Source organism: Rhamphochromis sp. 'chilingali' (genome assembly GCF_963969265.1).
Source record: "Rhamphochromis sp. 'chilingali' genome assembly, chromosome: 10".
NCBI classification, from domain to species: Eukaryota; Metazoa; Chordata; class Actinopteri; order Cichliformes; family Cichlidae; genus Rhamphochromis; species Rhamphochromis sp. 'chilingali'.
In genome coordinates this window covers 21019118-21031949 of record NC_137937.1, presented here as the reverse complement: position 1 = coordinate 21031949, position 12832 = coordinate 21019118, and the positions used below count along the sequence as shown (strand labels likewise).

At 45.3% G+C, this 12832-nt stretch overlaps 1 protein-coding gene across 1 annotated transcript in view; it reads right to left on the bottom strand.

Annotated features, from left to right (window-relative positions):
* Positions 1 to 10697, bottom strand: part of osbp2b (oxysterol binding protein 2b) — a 55257-nt gene extending 44560 nt beyond the window's left edge. Inside the window, exons 1-2 of the mRNA XM_080893651.1 lie at positions 10224 to 10697; positions 4150 to 4358 (exon numbers count right to left, since the gene is read on the bottom strand). Coding sequence (XP_080749777.1) covers positions 4150 to 4358; positions 10224 to 10381 — 367 coding nt within the window. The 5' untranslated portion in view covers positions 10382 to 10697. The remainder of the gene's footprint in view (positions 1 to 4149; positions 4359 to 10223) is intronic.
* Positions 10698 to 12832: the final 2135 nt, after the last annotated feature.

The window sequence follows — 12832 nt, the reverse complement described above, 5'->3', positions numbered from 1 at the left end:
AAAAAATAATAATAAAAATCATATACTAGACAAAATCATCAAGTTATTGATGCAAAGACACATTACTAGTCCAGATTTACTGCCATGTAGGCTGATGTTGCACACATTATGACTGTCCTCTAATCAGTCTCCTTCCCTGCCCTAAAAGGTTCATTTACCCTAAACGTCAAATGATGCACAGCTTTCTATTCAATTTCTATATATTATATATTAATCATTTCCCCATTCTGCTTAAACACCTTCAATGTCACCTACTAAGCACAGAAATAACACTTAAACCACCACTAGTTCCACACTGATGAGTTATCACTTCAAATGATCAAAAAACAAACAAAAACACAAATACAATAGCTGACACATGATAAATACACAGCAAGATCTAAATCATCCTAACCAGATATCCAAGTCTGAGTGTGCACACACACAGATTCCTGAGGACAACACAAATGGAAGAAAAGCCATTTACTTACAGGAGGGAGACCTTATGCTGCTTGTATCATCACCCACTACTTGGCAGGACAATCACAATTATTTAAGCAACAGAGAGCAGGTGGAGAGGGGAGAGTTGAAGAAAGATGATGATGGTTATTCCATTCCGACCTAAACCCTGGATGCAAAGCAGCACAACCTGCTCAGTGAGAGAGCCGGGAAAGACGGAGAGAGGGAGAGAGAGGGAGAGGGGGTGGGGCGGGAAAATCAGACAGCGCGAGGGATGGTGAGAATATAAGAGGGTTAAAAAATTTAAAAAAAAAACAATGTAGTCAGTTCACACCAAGAGGTGGGGAGCAGGGAGAGGTGATCTTGATGAAAATAAATAACTGAGAGAAGCATGTTTAAAAGGCAATACTTGATCAGTGCTCTCTTCACCTTTGAAAATATGCTGAAGGCTTCAGGACCTTGGACAGAGCTCTCTCTTTGCAACTAAAGATAATGCAACAGGGGACAGAAAGAAAAATAACTGATCCACTTCCAGTTTATGTGTCACCAGAGTCAGTAAGTTGTACTGCTTATAGATTAGACACCCAGTGCAGATCAATGCACTGCTTTTTGAAAACTCCAGACTCACATCTTCTTGCACGCCTGATGGATTGGTGTCTGATACCGATGCCAACCTGATCTGCATCTGTCTGAGTTCACTCAGAGAAACACCCGAGTAGATGACTACTACAAGAGTGAATTCCTCTTCTTCTTTTTAAACTTCCAGTAAACCATTTTACTATCCACTAAAATTTATCAAGAAAAAAAATAATAGCTTGTGCTAAATTTACAGGCTCGGCAGTGTCAGGCTGTGATCCCACTTTCACAAGCCGTGAAGACAAGGCAGAGCAACCCAGGAGAGAGGTCACAGTGAAGTGAGGGAAACACTGCCACCTGCTGAGCTCATATGCCTTAGATTTCAGCAAGTAGTCTCAGTTAGAAAGCCAATCTCAGCCTAAATTAAGACAATACGCACACGAGAAAAGTCAGCCAAATGGAAAAGCAGCAGAAGTGACACCAGCATTCATTAAGGCAACTGACTGAAAGATCAGGTCAGGTCTACACAAGATCAATCTTATTGCCGGCTGACAGCGAGAGACTTGAAATCCAGTAAATTATACAGAAGACCTAAAGAATAAGGGCCTAAAAATTACACTGCACTGCATGTCTAAGCAAAGTAACAGTAGGCAACGTCAAGGATTTCACTTTGTCAGTTCTGCTCTGTATTGACACGCAAGTCATGTTGTGCTCGTGGCTCCCCCGAGGAGACAGAGAGGGAAGAGCGAGTTAGTAAATGCAGGCGCCTGGTCACTGATCCATGTTTGCTCATGGATAAAGAACAATATGCTCTGCATTACGCTGGAAACAAAACTCACCACAAATATAATGTTGACACTTTTTCCTGACTGACATGCAGCAAGTTAAGACGATATGAATACACTCAGCAGAAGTTGACAGATATTTAAATTTAAACAAACTCACTGCATCATTGAGTTACAAAGTCTAATGTTTGGCAGGTAATAACAGCATTTATGCAGCAAATATTGATTTCAGGCTCTACGATTGTATATGAACCATTTAACAAAGTCTCAGACTGACAGTTTCACTCTCTATCATGTGCTATGAAAGCAACAGCATACCCTGAGTGACTACTGCAGCGCACACAGGTGCTTTTTTTTTTCCTGTGACTTCCTGTTTTAAAACGAGCATACATTCTGAATTATTACACAGCCTATTTAAACACCTTCTATGGGCCTTGACTTAAAGTATAACCGCTAACGGGATCTTTGTGGTGATGTCAGCTTGGACCTGAGACTTTTAAAGCCTGCCTGTGAAAACAAGACGTGTTGTTAAAGTGGTGGTTAAAACGTTTCTACAGTAGGAAACAAACGTCTTTAAAAACTTCTTTGGGGCAAAGTCAGCAAACTTTTTAAGTGGACTATATGCAGTTTTTGTATCCTAATGTGCGTTGAAATTAAAGTTAATTCAAAAATAACTGGCCAAATAAATGACCAGAGCTGTTTGGCTGCTTGAATTTAAAAGGACTTTGCTGAAGAGGCACAAAAAGAATGCTGTGTTGCACTATGGGAGCTGTAGGATGCAGCATTTTAGGAGTTTGGGACACACTATGGATTAAAAAGTTGCAGTGTGTGCCTCTTTGATTTTGTGCGTGTGTATATAAATGGACTGGCAATATATGGCACTTTCTTAGTCTTAGACTACTCAAAACATTTTACAACACTGTAAGCCACTCATGGCATTTATGCACATAATCATACAGTGAGTGCTTCATCGCTCACACACTGATGGATGCATGGGGGCAGTTTGGGGTTCAGGATCTTGATCTTGTGAGAACCAGTCCATGTGCCATCACTGTCATTTTGATTGCCTCCATTTTAAATGAGAAAATCTACTATTTGTATAATTACATTAGAGTAAAATATGTAGTAAAATGCTTCAGGGTTACATGGATGTTTTTATAATACCTTTCATATTCCTCTATAAATAAAAACATTGCTAGTGTTTTACAAATATCTCTTTAAAACAGCCTTTACACTGCAATTGTAAATGTGTCACACCTATCGAAGCTTGTCTCAACTTCATATATAAAAAAATAAAAATCACATTGTGTCTTACAAACCTTTCCTGCATAGTATTTTTTCAAAAATCCCCATTAAATGGAAACTGCTTTGTGTCTATGTCACCCGCTCTGGATTATGAACTACCAATGAGACACCAGGGAAACCAAGCTGAGCAAAACTGGTTAAATACACAAAGAAGGTCATGTTCTGTGAAGAAAATAAAGGACATCAAACTGCAGTGGCACAAAAGCTTTAGCTGGACATCAGCATAATGGAACTGGTCACCAAAAATGCACGCACACGCAAACACACACAGCCAAGCTGTTCAATAGCCTAACCTTTTCAAAATACAAATATACAAGCATTCCTGTCCTGCTTACTGGAAGTGATGAGCTGAAAAGCTCTCACATCCCCCTCCTGCCCAAGTCTATATTTAGTGATCTGACTTTCAAATGGAGGCCAGAGCAATATATAGCCTGTCTCAGTCTCTCTAGGCCCTGTCTGCAAAACAAAACATCCAGGCAGAGAGGCTCTGGGACGATGCCAGGGTGAAACGTGAAGAAAAACGGCTCTCCTCGACTTTTCCCACAGCCTTTGACCAGAAACCTTTAATACAAGCACACAAGAATAAGTCCCCTTGGAAAGGAGAGTGTTCTGCTGACAGGAGGTTGAATGGAAGCTTGGTTCTCACAGTCTTATTAGCATACTCCAGTTTGTTGAGTGAGCAGACAGCGCTGCCCTCTCCTGGCTCATAACGGAATGTGAATGACATTAAAGAAGCAGGACAGCTGTGATGAATATCAAATAGCACTGGACACCGGGGACCAGGAACAAAAACAGATATATCCAAATTTCTAGACTGGCCTAAAAACTGTGCAGAACTCTGCTTAACCAGTAGTGAAATCACCTGAGATAAACAAGACAAAGGCACACTGTTCTTTTTGCTCAAACTGACTCAGTCCAGCTTGTTATTTATCGGATTCTGACCAGTAACACCTTGCACCACCAGCTCACAGCCATCTTGCCCACAATTTATGTGTTGCAGAGCTATTTTTCTATTTAGGCAGCCGGTTACTACATCTGTCCTTACCAGACTGATCGTTCATCATCCGGATTGCTTTAGCTTTGGCCAACTCCAGTGCCGTGACCCATCTCTGCCGCTCCACTTCTGTGCTGGCCTTCAGATGGTAAGTGCGGCCGCCGCTGCTCAGCACAATATTGCAGGCGTCCTCTGTGTCGATGTGTGCAGTTGCAAGGTTTATAGTTCCTCGGCACGTGTGGGCCATCTCTGCCTGTGTCCTGCAAACAAAACGCCAAGTAGAAAAAGCTGAAAACTTGTTTTGTTTTATTTTTCCCCTGTCTTACAATCACATCATTCAATCCTAACACTGTAAATTCATGTTCATATCCATTACAGCAGGGGTGCAAGTAGGAGAGTGGAAGAGGCATGTGGCCACTAAGAACAAGCAGGGAGGTATCCACGGTGATCGTGTCAGTCAGTTTTCAGGACTGTTCACATTATTTCACTCAATAAACACAACCTTATACATGAAATTACACCTGCATACAAATGGAGCTCCTGATTCACTCAGCGTGACCTGACTGCCCCTGCTGCGAGTGTGTTGAATTGTGGGTATCTGAGTAGCCTGTAAGTCCAACTGTTGCGCATAACAAGGCCTTTGTCTGAGCGAACACAGGCAAACAATGAAGAACAGTGTGAACAAAGAGAGAACAGAGTGTGAGAGGAGGTAAAAATGACAGAGCGATAGTAGGGAGACAGAACCAAAGCAGCAGGACGAGAGATTAGAACAAAGGGTAAAGGGAACAGTGGGTTGTATGAGTTGATGACTATATGTATTGTGTAAATCTTTGACAAAAGTGTACTCCAGGGCTGTTTCTAGCTCAAAATGGGCCTTTGCGGGTGGGAGGGGCACATCAACGCAATTGCTCTGCATATAAGTAAAGCAAAAAAAAAAAAAAAAAAAAAAAAAAAACTGTACTTAATAGAAATCTATGCAAACATTAGTTATTTCAGTAGTTTTATGCTGAAAAACATACATCCTTTACATGTTTTGATACTTTCCTTTAGTGTGGCTGAATGAAAATATGTAACAGGCAAATACAGAAAATACCCCCAGCTGACCACAGCAGATGTCTGCCCCTCCCTGAGTCTGGTTCTGCCAGAGGTTTCTTCCTGTTAAAGGGAGTTTTTCCTTCCCACTGTTGCCAAGTGTTTGCTAATAGGGGGGTCATCTGATTGTTGGTGTTTTCTCTGGGGTCTTTACCTTACAATATAAAGTGTCTTCAGATGACTGTTGTTGTGATTTGGTGCTATATAAATGAAATCAAATTGAACTGAATTAAAAGGAAAATCCATTTCAATGAGGTTCGTTTAAATACAACTAGTTTTTTTTAATAACTGAAAAGAAAAAAACTCTACAAAAACTATGCACTTAACATTCTGCATTTGAAAACTGTCTGCCTGACATTTTGTCACAGTTAAGTGAACTGAACTGCAGGGCATGGGTAGACCCTCGTGGCCTTTTGAAGCAGGTTTTCAGCCCGACCACAGACTGCTGATTTTGCCGATTAACAGCCTCAACCGGGGAGCAGCAACTAATCAGCAAAATCATATGCTCCACTCGCTCTTGTGAAGTGCAGAGGTTGTGTCAAATGAAACAAAGAGATGCTCAGCCCTCCATGTCACATGTCTGCCTGCTCATACCCTTGGAAACGGCCCCTTTGACGCACCCGTGCAATCATGTGAATTTGTCTGTGGGTCCTAACATCCTTTCATCCATCCTCAGTGAGCTCTCCCTGCCACAAGCAGCTGCCTCTCAGCAGCACTAAGCTCCCCAACAGTTCCGGCCTCAGCTGACACTAACAAGGTGGTTGCCGCCTTGTTGAGTGAGAGTTTGAAGTGTATTTAAAAGTTCTGCCAGGCAGTGGCTTCCCCTATACAGCTTCTCCAGGCTGAAGTCAAGTCTTGTTATAATGCCAGTCCAGAACAAGTGGTTCAGTGTACCCTTCCTCTGGCACTCGGTGCACATCAGTTGCGCAGACAACACCACACTGTGGCCATGCGAAGCAGCGCGGAGGGGCAGCCGGCAATCCTGAACAGCCCAGATTTCAGCCGAGCTCAGCTGCAGAGTGCCGGATTTAAGTGGGTCAACAAAGGGAATGTGCTGCTGATGAGTAAGATGAGAAGCCACACTGATCGCTTCTGCCCTATGGGGAGGTGAGGCCATGCAAAGGCCATGAAATCATACAGTCAAGGAAACTAAAAAAGAAGCTGGGAAAGAGCAAAAAGAACCACGGAGGCATTAAGGCACTAGCAGAGGGGATAGGGGGAAGGTGAATGTGGGCTGCTGCTGCGGGTAAGCGAGGGGTCCTGCATGTTGCGCTCAGCCAGGAGAGAAATGCAGTGCTTTACCTGTCGGTCCCCTGCGCACAAATCCTCATAAAACACAAATCCACCGATCTGGAGCATGTAATGACAAAACAACAACCAGTGAAGAACACAGAACAGACGGCCGTAAGCATGAAGAGGCACACAGAAGAAGGCAAGGGAGTACCCTGAGCATGAGAACGCACAGTACACAAGTTTGTTATTCTGGCTGCGGGCCCATCACAAGACAGGGAAGAAGCCGGCGACTATGTCATGCTAATGAAAGAAAAGAAAGATAAGGAAACCAAAAGCAATGACACTGCAGCACGGATGGTGTGACATGACCTGCTGAAAAACCAAAACAATGAGATAATGAAAATGTGGCCAGAGCCCCTGATCTCTTCAACATCGCTGTGCTGCCCTCAGCTTGACATAAACACACAAACAAACACACACACTAAGAGATGTACACTCTTTAGCCTGGTGCAAATACCAGAAAACGAGCCCATTAACAAGATTAGATCAGCGCAGCAACATCTCTTGTTCCAGCCACTCTGCTGATGTGTCGGAATAGTAAACAGGATTCAGGCCAGGCTTTACCCTCCAGCTGGGCCGAAGGTTGGCCAGTTTCCCCGCTCCCTCTCCGCCTCCCAGGAGCTGAGAGGTGTGAGCTGTAACGCCAAAACCTGACTTTCCAAAGGGACGCAAGAGGTGCCGCCCCCCCACCGAGCATTTAAATTGATACTATCTAGTTACTCTCCCGCAGCTGAGAAGGAAACATGGAAGGCCTGGTCTAGTATGAAGAGCAAGGCTGGATTTACTGATACAGCAGCTCCAATAGCACTCAAAGCTTTAATACCCTGTAATCTTCCCTAACACACCAAGCTGGATATACTATAAGAGGTGAGAGTATTAAAACTGTGAGGAATAGTCAATTATGCATCTTTTTTTTTTTAAAGAAGTTCATTGAGAAAAGAAGGGAAATATCTCCTGATATTTCTGAGGCTGAAATAAAAGCCAGACAGAGCCGCAATGTCACAGCCTTAACCAATCAATAACTACCGCCCTGTTGAATCTCTATAAAACTCATTGTAATTTACCAGGAGCAAGTACTGAGTGCGTCAGTCAGCCCACGAACCGTTTCTTATAACCCAGCAGTTGTGTCGCAGCACCAGCTCAAAGAACCAACCCGCTGCTTTATCAACAGCAGGCCTGAATGAAAGGAAACCTTTGGGGGCATTGACTAGTCTTAATTGCCACGTCTGTCAGTACTGATTTATCACAAATACAAAGTACCCTTTTTAAAGGGGGCGGGTGGACCCTGCGAATTATTAAACAAAGCAAAAATGATTAAATGCAGGACAGGCTACATGAGGTTTGATGAAAGTTGTCTTTGCTTTAAAGTGTGTGACACGGTTTAATGTGTTGTGAATTGTATTTCCATTAAATCAGATAACACGCTGATGCAAAGTGACATCGTCTTTCTTCTGATGCTTCAACCTAAAGACAAAAAACAGTCAGAAAACACTTTAACCTAACACGTTGTCACATTTGACTGACTGTTTCCCCTTTACTTCACTCACAAAAGAAGCGCAGACAGTCAGCCAGAGAAGGCGCAACACAAAGCCTGAAGTCAGACACGCACAGTGTGGTCTGCCAGGAAGACAGCAGTGGAGGGGACAGCTCGTTCGCTTCGCTGCCTCTGTGCTCAGATGTCGACGGGCTACCTTTACTCCGGGGACAGCAGTCACCTTACAACATAATGGACTATTAATAGAGGGTAGAGGCAACAGGCATCTTTCCTTTCACCACAAGCACGGGCAGGTGTGGGGCCGCATCTACCACACCTCTGTCAAATAACCCCGCTGGCACGAAAAGACAAAGAGTCTGTTTCAGAAAGTGTGGCATGAAATGGTCTGAAAAGAGATTTGATTGTGTTTCTGCCAGCACACAGAGTAGAGAAAGCTCCCTATTCAATCTCCATTTTTAGTTTTGGAGCTGCAGGAAAACATCGTGAGTCAGAAGTTTGCTTCACAGCCCGGGGAGGCAAAATCGTACTGATGAGCATTCGCCGCGTTATTTGATGTACACAGACGGTTCGCAGGGGACCCTTTAAACAAGCACTCTAACTTCCCAATTAAAGATGACATTTGAAAAAGACATTAACCCAGAGGGATCAACTTATGATTTGCATTATTTTATGGCTGCAAGCAATTACAGAGTGCATTAACACATCATGCTAGAGCCATCTAAACTGTGAAAGCATTTAAACTTCACAGTCAAGGCTTTGACTCGCAGCATGGTGAGCAGAGGAAGGTTAATGCCATTAGGTGCACCTTCACTCTTTAATTAGGGAAACTGGGTCAGAGACAGGGCGAACATCTGTTGCTGGAAAACACTATGACCAAAAGATCCCACTGATATAAATGCTTTGGTAACATGACAGGCCTCAGTATGACGTACAAACTGCTGAAACCGTCTGTGTACATCAAATAATGCAGGGTGTTTCAGTGTTGACAAAAGCAGCAGCAATAGCAAACAAACAGGTTAAACATGCAACAGCCAAGCAGTGAAAATCAACTAATTTTGCATGACCAAACAGCAGCTCAAGATCTGGCTTTCTGCCTCTGTCCCACCATCTTTGTCAGTATATCAAAGAGGTTTAGGGGGAAAGCTGTGAAGATTATGTCACACAAAGCAGGTACAGCTTTGTTCCAGAGTCTGGTTCTGCCTGATGTTCCTTCCTGCCAAAAGGAGGTTTTTCCTTCTCGCTGTCACCAAGTGTTTGCTCATAAAAGGTCATATGATTGGGGCGTTTCTCTATTATTGTAGGGTCTTTAGCTTATGATATAAAGTGATTTGAGGCGACTGTTCTTTTGATTTGGCTTCATATAAAATAACATAAACTTAATTGAAGCAAGTCTGTAATTCTCATTGCTGTTGCCAAGGAGATTTGTTGATTCTGACTGGCTTTAAATTGAAGTGCTATAGTATAAATCCACGTTACTAACTGAAATAAGCCTAGGAGCTGGCGTGCTTTACGATCCATTCAGAGAGCTCATGTATGAGCTTGAACACCTGCAGAAACATGACTCCCGCGGAGAAAGCACCTGATCCACAGGTGCTACTACAGCTAACACTAGCTCGCAGCTACCTGGCTGTGCGATAGGAGCGAGGACAGACGGATAAACGATAGCGACCTTCTCTCGCACAGTATCCCGTTACGGCGATCATACTAAGTGGCTGGGCTCAGTAACGTGACCGTGATGCAATGAATGAATGCACTCTGAAAAGTAACGTGGCGGTCATGTGGCGAAGGTATTTGAGACGGTGAAAGTCACATAAAAAGAAGTATTCAGGGCGAAGGGTTATTAAATGTGTGTTAAAAGCGGCCGGGCACCCTGTCGTGTCGGTCTCCCCGGGCGGACAGCTGGATCTGCAGCCGCCTGACAGCTGATGACAGGAGGCTATCGTGCTAGCTTGGTGTGCTGGCTAACGTCTGCGCCTGCCGTGACATGATTTCCCACTTATTTAAAGGACTAGCTGCCCTATATGTCCCCGTCTGTGTCACTGTCTCTCCGCGCCCAGCTGTCTTTTAAAGAAAATCCTGACTTTCTCCTCCGTCACAGCTCCGGTAGCTAGCTCTAGCCTGCTGCTAAACAGCTGAGGCAGCCAGCTGTAGTGATGCGCCGACACAGAAATGTGAGCACAAGTGGCGTTTACATTTTCCAGGGGGAGGGAGGAGGAAACATACACGCCATGCGTGCGATATTTACCTGTAATATGACAGCAGGCCATTGCTGAGGACAAACCACCGCCGCTGGTAGCCTTTCAGATAATTGGTCCATTTAAAAAGCCAGCCTTTGTAAGTATCCGACCCAGGTGCCGGGGCCGCGGCAGAGGCGGATGCCGAGCCCTTCCCTTGCTCGCTCATCCTCGGCTCCGCCGCACGCCACAGAGTGCTGGATAAACCGGGAGTAGCGGAGACAGGGACACTAGCCCCAGATGGTCCACCAGGGCGAGGGCCTTGTCACTGACAAATGAGATCGACGGAAGAGGGTCCGGTGTAGGGCGAGAGAAACCACCGTAAACCCCCTTCACATGACACCGGAGGAAGAACGAGAAGTGATGCCAAGACACTTTGCTGATGCAGACTGCAGAGGATTCAGAGCACAGAGCTGGGCTGGATAGAAGGGAGAGCCCTTACATGGTCTCAGCGTAACCTGACAAGGCTGCCATCAAACTAAATTACTTACATTACGACAGCGATAAACAGTTTGTGGCACCAATTTTAGGGAGAGGGCGGCCGCTACCCCGGCCACTCATTGAGGGGGTTGCACTGAGGGGGAGTGTCCGCTCTATCAATTCAAGTCTATAATTCAGCCCCGCACCACGTGACGTTGTTATCTAAACATTCCTAAACATTTGACATGCGGTTTTGGCTCCTGAATTCTGATCTGATGCTGTCAGATTGAGTAGGGCAGACAAACCAAGTTAATCATCAGTGTTATTAATCCAGCCTGTGCCTTTGCTTATAATCCAGGTCCTAATAAATCAGTGGTACCGGTGCACATCAGGGTGAGACACTTTTGGCACCCTTTTACTTGTGAAAAAACACATTGAGTGTAGGGCAATCTGCATTTGAAGTAACAAATAAACCACATGACTAAGAAAGCCTGCCCCAGAGCTACTGCCTGCTCTTTGGGGGTTTGCTGTGTTATTACTTAATCTTAAATCCCCGGACTGCCCAGGGTAACCTGTGTCATTTTATTCTTTTAGTTTGTATTATGCTGTCACCTAAATGGGATCGTGATATATATGCACAATAAACAGGGCCACAGATAGAACCAAATAATCATTTTTTCCACCCACCATCACCAGTACAACGAGCATAAGTCTACGCTTTCACAATGTTATACAAATGTTTGTCCCCAGAGTCCGAATGGAATAAAGGGGAAAGGCTTGTAAAGCTGTGGCCTCTGTTTCCTGGAATAATATCCTACAGAAGGAGATGACAATGTCCACTTTAAAGGAGCGAGAGAATAGCTCTTTTGGTCAGTGTGACTGCTTTTGTAATGATCTGTTATTTATCTGTTATATGATTTGCATGTTTGTGTTCAACTGTGTGTACTGAATGTCAGGTGTATGTCTTTCTTTACTTGTCATATTGTTATGTGTTGTATTTAGTCAGGTCCCTCTTGGAAAACGCATGTCTTTCAGTACAGCAGGCCTCCTTTTACAGTACAGAAACATTTATTCAGTTAATTTTCAGTCCATCTAGACTGGATATATCATCACAATGCCACCTTAAATGAACTGAGTGGGTTAAAACTAGTGTGTGTGTGTGTGTGTGTGTGGGGGGGGGGGGGGTCAGACACATGTTCGAGCAAAAATCCAGTAACTGGAAGTGTGTTTGATGCTTCTGATGTGGTTCCTGATAACATCGCTTTACCACAAGATGGCAATGTTGTAGAATTGATCCTAATGTGGTGAAGCCATGAAAAACACAAGGAGAAAAAAAAGGGGGACTATGTGCTTACCTGCTGCTCTCTGGCAGGTAGCTCCATGCCCTCCTGGGTTTTAATTGCACCTTAGAACACACATGCATCAACACTACAATGAGCGGGTGGAGGGAGGTTTGGAGTCTTCTCTCACCCCCGTTCTCTGCGGCCTGCTGGAGCGGGGGGGCTAGGAGGAGTTGGCCGTCCAGCTGCGGTCTGGAGTGTGGGGCCTCCCTGCTGCTGCGGAGTCGGGGCGGTCTGCCTCTCCCCACCGCAGGGAAAAGGGTAACACCACCTGGGTCTGGGTGCAGTTCCCCCCTCCAGGGGCAAGGGTACCTAGACCCGGTTCGTAGAGTACGCTTGGGGAGTGTGATCGTGTGTACAGCGTCTCTTTATGTCTGTCTCCATGTTGGTTGAGTGTGGAGTAAGTGCATATGAGAGCATGAGGGTGGGGATGGATGTTTGTGTCTGTGTGTGCCTGTCTGTGTCTATATGTCAGGTTGGGTATCAGACGCCACCTCTCTGGGGACATCTCAGGCCCTCCAAGGTTTGGAGGCCTATCTCCACCCACCACTTCCCCTGCCAGTGGCGGACTCCCTCAGGTGTCGGTGCGTTGGTGGTTCTTTGTGTCTGGGGGTGGGCGTCCGGGTACACACCGGCTCACTCCTTGGCGGCCGCTTATCGGGGCCTGGAGCCTGGGGCTCGCTCGGGCCACTTCGGAGGTGGGGTGCCCCCGGCCTCTCGGCCTGGGGCTCGGTCACTCAGGCACGGCTGGCTGCCGGCGGAGCTCACGGGCGCGTCACTGCAACTCCCCCTGGCTTCTGCTCCGCGGCTGCTGAGTGAGCCCTCATCTGGGACTCTCCTCAGCTCTTACTGGGACAGTG